This window comes from Dermacentor andersoni, chromosome 11 (assembly GCF_023375885.2).
Source record: "Dermacentor andersoni chromosome 11, qqDerAnde1_hic_scaffold, whole genome shotgun sequence".
Classification (NCBI taxonomy): Eukaryota; Metazoa; Arthropoda; class Arachnida; order Ixodida; family Ixodidae; genus Dermacentor; species Dermacentor andersoni.
Window position 1 is genome coordinate 81,890,752 of NC_092824.1, and position 13,086 is coordinate 81,903,837.

Here is a 13,086-nt window from a genome sequence, read left to right on the forward strand (position 1 = left end):
TTTAGCAATCGGTGACATCTATATTGACTTGAATGGACAATTGAACTTATAAGTTAGAAAGGCTGCTTGAAAAGTGGTTTTCTAGAACGCAGTCTAATATTTAAAAAAAAGCGTTCTTGCAGTAAATTACGTATACGCAAGTGCTCTGGAGCGTTATATGAGGTTGTCTTACGAGCGGCGCAAAAGTTATCGCGTTGCTCTCTGCAGAACTGCGTATGCCAGCGATGTCAGATTTAGCGAAAATTGGGGTAACAATATGACCATTGTTCTGGCGAAGTAAATATTGTGTGGGTGTATTGCTGACCTTCGTGAACATTCCTGAACGAGTTGTTGATAGCGTTACACATGCGGGCAAGTCCCATCCGGGTGCAATTACCCGCACGCGAGGCAGTCGCTCGACATTTTTGCAACCACGGCGTCCGTGGTTATCGATACCGTGCGGCGGCGATCGGCGACGCTAAGGGCGTCGTCGATTGCGTATAGTTCAGTTCGAAACCGAAGAAAAAGAACAAAATAAGGTTCTGTAACTTGTTTGCGTAACAAACTGCGTGGTAAAGTATACCGCATACGTAGTGCCGTATAGACGTGGGTCACCTTACACCGGCGGCAAGTTGTGTTTCCGTCTAATTTTCATTTCCATTTACCTTATTTCTACATTTAAAGTGAACCATGATATAATTTTCCCTATTCTTTGCCTGACTTCGTTGTCTGTTTGCCTAATGTCGTTGCAATTAAAAAAAATTAATGGTTGTCTCTAACAAGAAAACAAAAAATTCAAGCTACAGCGGTTTCCATTATTCTGCCCGCGCACTGCGCCGGATTGATTTGAATTGCATCGGCGATATCGCATGCCACAAATGTTCGCGGCCACAGTAAGAAACGGCGTAGCGGCTACGTTAACGTAGCAGGCCGACCTCATGCAGAGGCATGGACTATCGCATACGGTCATCGCGAAATTTTTTTAGAAGCTCGAAATCCGACTGACACACAGAGCTATAGAGGTAAGAAAAAAAAAGCGACAGGAAAACGCTTTACTCAGAACCGGCATATTTGATAAGCGCACCAGTCTCCTCTGTGTGCGTGTCAGCTGTTGCGCTTCAAGCAAACAAACAAACAAACAAACAAACAAACAAACAAACAAACAAACAAACAAACAAAGACCGTGGCGATGAATGAACATCGCCCGTCTCGCCATCTCGCTGCATCGCGGACAGCTTACTACAGACCGGAGAACACGGCACTTCTTACGTGCATAGGCAAATGCGGTACGCGCGAGACATGCAGAAGTTGCGTCATTCTCCCGCTATTACATCGCGGAGTGCTGCGACCTTTGAGTATGCGTGACGCTCCGGCCTGTTGACACGAAACCAAAGTGACGTCAGACCGATAACCCGAAACGGTGGCTCGCTGTCCGTGATGTGCAACCGCCGAGCACCTGGTCGTCTGGGCGGTTTCCGGTTGCGGTGGTCGCACCCGGATGAGGTTGGAGTTGTTGGAATCTCGGCGCTGGCACGAGTTGTTGCAAACTCAGCGCTGACACCCGTTGTTGCAATCGGGTCGCAAGCCCCAAGGGTAGCGTTGGCCTGGCGGCCTGGGGCACTGGAAGCATCCGAAGGTCTCGGCAAAGCATGAGTCGACTGGTAACAGAACAACTGGTTTATTCTAACATCGCAAAAGAGCGGGCGGTCAGGTCGACCGAAGTGAGAGACGGGAGAGCACGTAACTCGACAGAAGAAATCGGAGCCTCTCTCCTGGCGTCCGGGGGCAGCTGCTCTTATACTCTCGGCGTCGCGGGCAAGAAGGAAGGTCACGGGATGAGACCACGTGACGGCGGAGCTCGGACGAGCTGAGAGACAAGTTGAGACGAGTGTAGTGACTCAACCGCCGGCCGGGCGCCGGACAGACCTCCTCGCTTCACACTTAGGGAGCTCCTCTCCCCGGCTGCCGCGCTTTGACAAGCGTGGGCACACACACACACACGAAGACACGTGGCACTGAAACACGCCTGGACGCGCTTGGCGGGGAGGCTTGCGGCAGCTCCAAAGGGGCCAAAATGTCCGCCGCTTTGAAGGAAGCCCCTAGGCGAAACGTAACAGACCGCCCCGCCGGGGGAAGGAGATCCCGATGGTCAGGGGACTGCATCCGCTGTCCGGAGGGATGTCGCTTGATGATGCTCATAACCGAAGTCGGTCGTCCTTCGGCGTTTCTTGAGCGCAGCGCACGGAGAAGGCCTCGTTCTCTCGTTCAGATTCACACAGGACACTGCAAAGTGACTTCGGGAGAGTTGACATTTTTGTTCTCGTTCCCGGCAAGCGTTAAAACTACGCCGAAACTCAACCGCTCAGTCAGCAAGCACGGCACAACCCTCACTAAGCCCTGCCAGGCTCTTTCCCCTTTTATACTACTGCCTAGTTCCTTACAGTAGTTTAGCAGCACTCAGAACGCGTCCACAAATCGGAAAATTGCAGTAGAAAGCACATCATCACTTTGAAACACTACACAAAAGCAATATGTTAAAAATCCTGCCTCAGGAAGAAAAACATCAGTAACAAACAATTTTGAGGCTGATTCCCAGGTTAGGGGCTTCGACTTAAGCCATCGGCGTTACCGTTGAGACTCCCCTTTTTGTAACGCACCTCAAAGGAATACTGCTGCAAAGCGAGGCTCCAGCGCAGGAGGCGGCCATTTGTGGAAGAGATGGTCTGCAGCCATTGGAGAGGGCAGTGATCCGTCTCGAAGCATGCGAAGCGGAGATCGTAGCGAGCGACCGTACACTAGCTCAGCTGGCGAAAACCCCGTAGCCGCATGCGGCGCGGTCTTTAATGCCAACGTCACCCCAGGCAGACACAGCTCCCAGTCAGTTTGTTGTTCAAACCACAATGCTCTCAACACGCGCTTCATGACGGAGTGGAGCTTCTCAACGGAATTCGACTGGGGGTGGTGCACTGAGCTGTGTAACAGCTTTACCCCGCACCTTTCGAGAAAGGCTGTCGTCAAAGCGCTAGTAAACACTGTGTCCTGATCTGATCGGATTTCCGCAGGAAAACCAACTCGCGCAAATATGGACAGTAGTGCATTGACTATCTCAACTGAGCTGAGTTCTTTAAGCGGCACTGCTTCAGGGAACTTTGTCGCTGGGCAGATCACAGTCAAAATGTGTCTGTACCCCGTGGCTGTTACCGGCAGAGGTCCCACTGTATCAATAACGAGCCGTCTGAAAGGCTCCGTAATGATAGGTACCAACTTCAACGGCGCCCTCGATTTGTCCCCTGGTTTGCCCACCCGCTGACAGGTGTCGCATGTCTTCACAAAGTGGTCTGCGTCCCGAAAACACCCTGGCCAATAGTACTCCTGCAAGAGACGGTCCTTAGTTTTCTTAACTCCTAGGTGTCCGGACCACGAACCCCCATGCGACAAGCGCAACAGATCCTGACGGTAGCACTGAGGCACGATCAGCTGATCGAACTCCACTCCTCTGCGGTCTAGATACTTCCGGTACAGGACCCCACCTCTTTCCACAAAGCGAGCATTTTTCTTGGCGATACCTTCCTTGACAATGCAGCGTATGTTTTCTAGGCTGCCATCCTTCTTTTGCTCGGCTATCAAAGCCGACCGGCTGACTTTTAGCAACCTGTTAAGTCCATCTGACGTAGGCGCGATGAGCAAATCTGCAGATAGCTCTTCTAACTTTCCCGTGTCGGGCATTTCCTCTCCAGTATCTGGTGCCTTCAACGCTACAGGCTCAATTTTATTCAGTTCGGGCGTGCTCTGAATATCAGCTTGCTGCGCCTCTGACCCTTTCTCATCGTACGACAACGTCGGCCCCGCACCTACCGCCTTTGCAGCGAGCTCCCGAACCTTCGATCTGGTTAAGGCCTGAACGCTAGCCTCGCCAAACAAAAGCCCCTTCTCGCGCAGGAGGTGATCGGACCTGTTCGAAAATAGGTACGGGTACTGGGGGGGCAGCATAGATGACACTGCGGCCTCCGTCTCAAGCGCTCCGAAAGGTCCTTCAATAAGCACTTTTGCTACGGGCAGACACACGCTATGAGCTTCCACGGCTTGCTTGATCCATGCACACTCGCCCGTGAACATATCGGGTTCTACGTAAGAGGGGTGAACTACATCCATTGTAGCTGCGGAATCGCGAAGCACTCGGCACTCTTTCCCGTTCACGAGGAGGTCTCGCATGTAAGGCTCGAGAAGCTTCATGTTCTCGTCAGTGCTGCATAAAGACAAAAACACGACTTTTGTTTTTGTTTCTGGACACTGCGCCGAAAAGTGACCCGGCTTCTGGCACGTATAACAAACGCGCGCTTGCCTCGTCTCGAACCGTTTTCTGCGTTCGGCTTCGGTTGCCGCCGTCTCCTTACGTTCGGTCGGACTGCTTTCATTCGCATCCGAACTACGTGTGTCCCCCTTTGCTCTCATGGGTGTGAACTTCGGCCTCTCAAACTTGGAGCCAAATTCACCCTTTTGACCGTCCTTAGCTCCGCGAGCCCGACGCGTCACAAACTCTTCGGCTAGCTCAGCGGCTCTAGCCACCGTACTAACGTCTGGCCTATCCAAGACCCAGTACCGCACGTTCTCAGGTAACCGACTATAAAACTGTTCCAGCCCGAAACACTGCAGAACTTTCTCGTGGTCACCAAACGCTTTCTCTTCTTTGAGCCACTCCTGCATGTTTGACATTAGCCTGTAGGCAAACTCTGTATACGACTCACTTCTGCCTTTCTCATTTTCCCGGAACTTCCGACGGAACGCCTCCGCTGACAGCCTGTATTTCTTTAGCAGACTCGATTTCACTTTCTCGAAATCCTCTGCCTCCTCTCTCTCCAAGCGAGCGACTACGTCGGCCGCCTCGCCGGGTAACAAAGTGAGCAAGCGCTGTGGCCACGTTTCCCGAGAGAACCCCTGCTTCTCGCACGTTCGCTCAAAGTTAACCAGGAACAAACCAATGTCCTCTCCAAGCTTAAACGGCCGCATCAGGTCAGTCATTTTGAACAATACTCGTTCTCCTGCACCGTGTGCCTGACTTCCATTACGAGCGCGTTCCATCTCTACCTCGAGACGCTTCATTTCCAAAGCGTGTTGAGGGTCGCGCTCTTTTTCTTGTTGCTCTCGCTCTATCTGTTCTTTACGTTCACGCTCTTCTTTTTCTTTCTGTTCTTTTCGTTCACGCTCCTGTCTCTCTTTCTGTTCTTTAAGTTCGCGCTCCTGTCTTTTTGCCCGCTCCTCAATGGTCTCAAGGCATTCCGACAGCTCGTCATCCTCAGCTTCTAACTCAAGAATAGCCCTTAGCAGTTCTGGTTTTCTGAGTTTGTCTGAGACATCCAGACCCAACTCTCTTGCGAGCTCCAGCAATTTCGGTTTGCGCAACGACTTCAAATCCATGGCTCCTCTGAATGCTGCTTTCTCTACTGCCTACTATTGTCTTGCCGCAAACTAACCCGGCAGCAACGACAACCACAATTACCAGCTCTGTTTCTGACACTAACAAAAGCCTGGCAAAACTCAGTAGAAGAAAGTCCCGCACTCACCAAACCTCGCAGCCAAGAATTCAGCGCAGTCGTTCCGCTGCAGGCAACCAGTCATCACACAGGGCTCGTTGCACTGCTCCCGGATGGTCGTTGTGCTGCTCAGCATACAGTCAACCGCATCTCTTCGCTGCTGGCCTCCGTTGTCGCGATCTCACCGCTGGCAACCAGCTGTTGGTATCGCACCGCTGGCACGAGTTGTTGCAAACTCAGCGCTGACACCCGTTGTTGCAATCGGGTCGCAAGCCCCAAGGGTAGCGTTGGTCTGGCGGCCTGGGGCACTGGAAGCATCCGAAGGTCTCGGCAAAGCATGAGTCGACTGGTAACAGAACAACTGGTTTATTCTAACATCGCAAAAGAGCGGGCGGTCAGGTCGACCGAAGTGAGAGACGGGAGAGCACGTAACTCGACAGAAGAAATCGGAGCCTCTCTCCTGGCGTCCGGGGGCAGCTGCTCTTATACTCTCGGCGTCGCGGGCAAGAAGGAAGGTCACGGGATGAGACCACGTGACGGCGGAGCTCGGACGAGCTGAGAGACAAGTTGAGACGAGTGTAGTGACTCAACCGCCGGCCGGGCGCCGGACAGACCTCCTCGCTTCACACTTGGGGAGCTCCTCTCCCCGGCTGCCGCGCTTTGACAAGCGTGGGCACACACACACACACGCACACACGAAGACACGTGGCACTGAAACACGCCTGGACGCGCTTGGCGGGGAGGCTTGCGGCAGCTCCAAACGGGCCAAAATGTCCGCCGCTTTGAAGGAAGCCCCGGCGTCCGTTGCATCCGCGCCGGCTATACCGCGCGTCGTAGGCGAAACGTAACAGAGTGTGGATATGTTCGTGCACGTAAAAGTATACACGGTACAGATAAACAGCAATTCACTTTGGGCTGCCATAGTATTGTTCCAAAACTCACTCTATTTTCGTTAATTCCGCGATAGGAGGCCGATTACTATATAGAAGGGAAAGGTAGAGCCAAGCTTCCAATTCCTTGAATTTCGCGCCATATTTTCAGCACTTCAGCACTTCACAAACCGTCAGTGTGGCGTGACGCATTCAGAAGCATTTTCTCGTATTCCCTCAGAGGCTGTAAAAAGTTCTTGAAACTTGCTACGTTTGTTCTTTGGCTCATTTAGAATACGATGAAGTCTAGAGAGAGAGAGAGAGAGAATACAATGGGAAGACAGGGAAGTTAACCAGAGATTATCTCCGGTTGGCTACCCTGTACCGGGAAAGGGGGGAGGGATTCGATGAGAGAAAAAGAATAAGAAAAAAAAACGATAAGAAATTAGGTACACCCGAGAAGACGAGGCCAGACAGAACCTGCGACGATAATGCAAGCTGGTGCAGGAACTTGAAGGTGGCGTCGCAACCCGTCTTTTTGTTGTCGCATCTTTTCTGACTTATCGAGCCTTTTGTCACGGTAAGAACAGTATGTTTTTTTTGATATTGTAGAAGCCTAATTTACTAATAGATATTTTGCACGTGATCTCACGGACGTGGCTGCTGACCGTGCTGGTTCACCAACATGTCGCCTAGGGTTACGTCGGTGCCAGTCATCTACACAGCCCAGCCTGCTCTCTCTCTCTCTCTCTCTCTCCAGTGTGTCTTTAAAGAGCCCCAGCTGGTAAATAATCGATCCGCAGCCCTTCCTTCCACGGCGTCTCTCGTATAGTCCCACGTACAGGAGCAGTGCTAACAGGAATATGGATGGAGAGATCGGAAGTATCATGCTCCCGGCTTTCCCATCTGGTTTACGTGTAGCTTCGGGACGTTGAATGCCATCACCTATTACAGCATATGGTGGTTTAAAGACATATTAAAATATGGACAAGCACAATAGGCTTAGCACATCACAAAGGAGGCTGTCGCCTATGCAGTTCTCTTTAAAACCGCTGTGAAACAAACTCGTAAAAACAATTTTGCAATACCGCGGGTATACTAAACATGTGGACATATCATGCGTCAACGTAATACTGAATAACTTGTTAGCTCTTTCTCAGTTATCTTACGCACACCTAGTATAGGGCACAACAAAAACGAATCTAAACCGACTGTTCTTAATTCAGAAGTTTATGAGAATAATTGCTAACATCCCATATGATTTTCACATGCAACAACTCTCTTAACAATTTAAGGATGTAGATGTGACTATTATAACTATTGTTTACTCCAGTCATACTGCTCAGTTACAATCATTTTTTTTACAGCGAGACTTCAGAATTGAGAGAAAATATTGCTGTATGCACCACGCGTCGCCCCAATATTTGGCACATACCTACTTCTTAGCGTCTACGCGAAACAATCATTTATTTTACTCCAGTTTTGCTGAACAATTTTGTCTGCAAATCTGTAGATGTGTCACAGTTGTCAAAACAACAACAAAGCTATATGCGAGATTACATTATGCAGACTATATTGTCTTTATTTATTTTTCTTTGTATTTATTCTATCAATGTCAAACTTTGTTATTTTATATTTTTGCAAGGCGCTTATGTTCCCTTGTGAGATAATTCTCTGCATATGTGTGTAAAAGTAGTTTGAATGAAAAGTATTTGTAAACTCCTGCTGCTGTGTGTAAGGGCAGCGCCACCCCGTCAAGCTACATATCTTGGTAGCTTTTCGTGGATACTCTTCCTTTTATGTTTTGTTCGACTAGAATAAATTCAAAAGCTGTACAATATTTTTCATTTCATGCAGCAGCGCTTCCTCGAAAGATTGACGTTCACTTTTCACGACAGTTGTAAACCCAACGGCTGCTATTTTGTTGACCACTTGCGTGTTTGTGTGTTGCTGTCACCTTGAGCTGTCCTGAAGGCCTCCCGGACGTCGCCAGCTGTCCTGTAACGACGGCTACCGGACGAGTCGGAAATTTCGTAGCCGCGAATAACTGTGGCGAGTAAGTGCCGGTCGGACGCAGTTTCGTGTAGCCATTTTGCGTGCTTGCAAAAATTTCCGGAAATTGAAACTGTGACACACCCGCCCGTCTTGGTGGCTTGGCTGTGTCGTTCTTCTACTGGGCGCGAGGGGACGGGTTCGACTCCCGGCCGCCGTGAGCGCGTTTCGATGTGGGCGAAAAAAAAACAAAAAAACGCCCATGTACCTTAAATTCAGGCGCGCATTTAAGGACTGAGATGTTCAATATTATCCGGAACCTTTTACTCCGGTGTCCTTCGCAGCCCAGTCTTGCTTTCGGATTTCAATCAATCAATCAATCAATCAATCAATCAATCAATCAATCAATCAATCAATCAATCAATCAATCAATCAATCAATCAATCAATCAATCAATCAATCAATCAATCAAAACTTTGTGGGCACGAATTCGGTACGTCTAACCGTGGCATCCGAACAGTGTGAAGTTTTTACGGGCGCTAGCAATTGCTTGTCGAACAGTAACAAAACGATTAATGGAGGAGGTAGTGGTTGCACTACTCACGAAACAAGAAAACAATGGTAGTGATGATTCCCCCCCCCCTCCGCATGTTCAACAACGTGAAGCTATTGTGTTCAACTTAGGAGTGGTACAGGTCAATTTCAAAGCAAAAATAGATGTCCGACACTTTATCTCACTAGTTTAAGTTTGTCTGAATCACAACTGGAGGTCTCCCTTTTTTACTGTGTGCGTTACAAACTTTGCGATATTTGTTTTCTATATAATTTACAACTCGCTGCATTGAAATAACATATTTAGATTGAAATGTACGCCTAAGTATTCATCCTGTCATCACCTCGAAACACGTGCTCTGCAATTGCACCAGACGACGACATTGCACAGATAATTCGTGCGAAACACCCAAGTTCTATTCAGCAAACGTGCACGCAGTGGTCAGTTGTTTGACGCTGCTATGAACGTACAATCATCCGTAAAAACCCGTGGCACCTGGACAAGGCGATAAAGGAAATCAAGGGACGTTGTGCGTGCTTGTTCGGGGAGTGTCCTCAGTGATGTTTGTCGCGGGCAATGATAAGGGAACAATGGAAGCCCGCTCTTGCTTATAAAAGTTCACCTGTGAAGCACCTCGCATCACTCGAAAGCACAAGCGCCTTCCAGATGGCTTCAGTCGTTGCCGCTGTCACGCTGTGCTCAGCATTCCTAGCGCCAACCTATGCCCAATGTGCCGAGCAGCATGCTCGGGCTAACAACGGTTTCGGCGTTGCGCTCTTCAAGGAACTCTGTTCGAAGACGGCCGACCAGAACGTCTTCTTTTCACCAGCGAGCATCAGCATCGCCTTGGGAATGCTCTACGCCGGAGCTGCGGGCAAGACCCTCGAGGAGTTATCTTCTGTTCTGGGACTCTCGGATGCTGAGCTCGTCGACAGGGGCGTTGTGCTAACGGCGTACAAGTCATTCCTAGAGGCGAAGCCCGAAAACGCTACATTGGACATAGCCAACACGGTCCTCATCCATAAGGACTTCAAGATCCTGGACCAGTACAGGAGTGACGTGGTCAAGTACTTCCAAGCCGAGGCGAGGTCCGTTGACTTCGTTCGGGATGGCTCGAGAGTGACGACCGAAATTAACAAATGGGTTAAAGAAAAGACCAAGGGAAAGATATCGAAGCTTCTGGATGCGGCGCTGCCAATGAACACAGCAGCGTTTCTCATCAACGCCGTCTACTTCAAGGGAACGTGGGTGACCAAGTTCCAAGCACTTAACACCAAGCCGCTGCCTTTCTACAACCACGGTCGAGACGAGGTGAATGTGGCCACCATGTCGCTGCGTCGGTACTTCGGCTATGCCGATGTGGACGAACTGGAGGCGAGGGCCTTGAAAGTCCCTTACGCGGGAGACAGGTTCGGCATGGTCATCGTGCTCCCGAACAGCAGGACCGGGCTGCCGACGGTCGAAGCCCGCCTGACAACCGGCCTGGTGGACAAGATCGTGAGCCACCTAACGCAGAGGGATGTCCACCTGTGGCTGCCCAAGTTCGAGCTGCATACCGACTACGACCTCGTGGCGCCGCTCCGTAGGCTGGGACTGGAAGGCGCCTTTGGCGACGGTGCGGACTTTTCAGGCATCAGCGACCGGAACGACTTGGCGGTGTCCGATGTCAAGCACAAGGCCATGGTCGAAGTTAGCGAGGAAGGCACTGTGGCTGCTGCCGCCACGTCGGTGCGCATGAGGTGGACGAAGGCGAGAAGCGTTAGACCTATGCTTCCCACTCCGTTCCGCGTGGAGCACCCGTTCGCGTTCTTCATTTGGGACAAAGTGACCAAGCAAGCGCTTTTCATGGGGGCGGTTAGGAGTCTCAAGTGATCAGTCCTCACGCTACGTATAACAAAGTGCCTCAAACGTTCCCCAAGAGTGTGTGAGCGATTCGAAAACTTGAGTTTGTGCACCTTAATTATTCCGCGAGACTCTTCGCTTCGGCGTCGTCGCTGGAATTCCATGCGTTGCTTTGAGACTCAAAATGCAATCGACCAATAAATAATCTTGTGTGCATATATAATTCGTTTCCCGTCTTTTAACATTAAAGGTACGTAACTTAAACACAACCGAACATAATGGAAGACAAGAGCAGGTTGGCAACTGCCGCCTGGAGGGGCACAACACACTCCTTGTTTTCTCCTCTTGTTCGTTTCATTTATTGAACTTTAAATGCATAACCAATTAATGCGCTTCCTGCACCACTCGGGTTTTGGCCAATCGCCCTTAATTTGCATGCGCCATGGTTTGAGGTCATCATCATCGCCTGCAATGTTTGAAAAGAAAGGCTAGTTTTTGCTGTTGGAATAGTTCTGGCGCATAACCACAGTGGGGGATTGGCCATGAATGAGGCGGTTAAAAACAGGCATGATGACGAAAAAAGAAAAACGATATAGCTAGTTATATATAAAAAGTGTAGTGTGCAGGAGGAATTGAAAAAAAAATGTCTTGTTCATTTCTTAGCTATCCTCAATTAACATTTGTGTGTACAGCTTCACCACCCACGTAAGTAGGCAGGTATATCTCACATGTGCGAGTCAATTACCCTAATTTCTGAAAAGATGCAGCTGTTTACAACGTTAGTCATTGCCACTCTATCAGAAACAAGCCAGTGAATATCTTTAAAATATAACCGTCAATCTCACAAGAGATCGTCGCAGGAAGAACACGTACGTACATGCTTATATTATGTTTTATACGAGGTGATCATTGTCAAGTTTTATGGAATTTTTACATATGGCGTGTTGCAGATAACAATTGTAGTTCTTGAGCTGGGTTTTCCAGAGAGCCGGACGTCAGTTGCACGAGAAATTGAAACACATATTCAAGTAATTAAAACATCCACTAATTAACATCCCAATTAATTACCTTACGGCGCATATTGCAATTTGCGACTTGTAGCCGCTGAGTTTGCAAGGCGTATACATTTGGAATGAAGTTCAAGAATCTCACCGGTTTGGAGATACGCGCCATCAAACGCCATCAAAAATGCAATGTTCCATTTACTAAGCATGCTCTTGTATGCATTGAAGCACACAGGTAACGGAAACGCCAATGTATTTTGTTCCGCACTTTGCGAAAAACGCTCTAGAAACAGGTGCCATCCTGGAGTCATTTGAAATGGATACTTCTTGCAAACTCACCACCTGCAATTTGTAAATTGCAATATGTAAAGTAATTAACTAAAAGTGAATTAGTGAATTTTTCTTAATTAGTTGAAAATGCGTTTTGATTTCGGGTGATAGGAATGACCACCACTTCGAACAACTCGAGAACGCGCAGCGTCCTCTGCGGCTACAACGTACATTTCTGTCTTCAAAAAGGAATCGCGCTTTCCAGTACTTAACGTTATGCATATGGCATGCCTTTTATAACGACAGTCACCGACGCACACCTACAAATATATGCCATTTCACAACCAGAAACGGTCATGACCACGGCATGTTTGGCGCGTTCCAAACACGCTGGTTCTGGTCAAGTAGCTGGCGGTTTTCTCTTGATCTGCGTCTTTTACCTAATTGCTTCTGAGCCTTTTGTTCCCATATCTGTCAACTTGCCAGAGTAATTTCCTATTTCTCTGCAATGTCTCTCTCATCGCCAGGCCAGGAGGCTTCCTTCTGGTCGGCTTCTGTTCCTCCCTCTGATTTGCCGGTGGAGCTTTTCTTACGCAGTGGGACGAGCAGCGTACCTGTGGCTTTGGTTCCGAGTGATGGCGGATGATTCGCATGAAGAATCCCAAGGCAGTTCAAACCGAACTCCGTATGGCCTCGGCCAAGTTTCAACAAATCACCGAGGTTCGACAGTTTGGCCGAAGGGGCATTCTTTGCTGTTCGTCAGGCCAGACTTGTTTTCCAGATTTGCTGAAGTGCAATGTGTTTGCGACACATCTGCAGTTTCATTCCTCATCACCTTGCATGTACGAAAGGCCTAGTCCGCGGTGTCGACATAAGTCTATGTCCCGCAGATATTTTGAGAATTGTCTCAAATGAGTCCTGCTGCCCTTGCAGTGGTCCTCACCCTGCAGATGAGCCTAACTGCCCTGCAATGTCAAAATAAGTGCAAATCCTCGAAGTAATTGACAGACGTCGATGCTCTCGTCGTGAGGCCATTGGAGAAGTTC

The 13,086-nt window shown here is 49.3% G+C and overlaps 1 protein-coding gene across 1 annotated transcript; it reads left to right on the plus strand.

Moving 5' to 3' along the window:
• Positions 1 to 9,531: 9,531 nt before the first annotated feature.
• LOC126517509 (iripin-2-like) lies at positions 9,532 to 10,989 on the plus strand. The gene has a single exon (XM_050167237.3). It carries the CDS (start codon positions 9,591 to 9,593, stop codon positions 10,794 to 10,796), a length of 1,206 nt encoding a protein of 401 aa, XP_050023194.2. The 5' UTR covers positions 9,532 to 9,590; the 3' UTR covers positions 10,797 to 10,989.
• Positions 10,990 to 13,086: the final 2,097 nt, after the last annotated feature.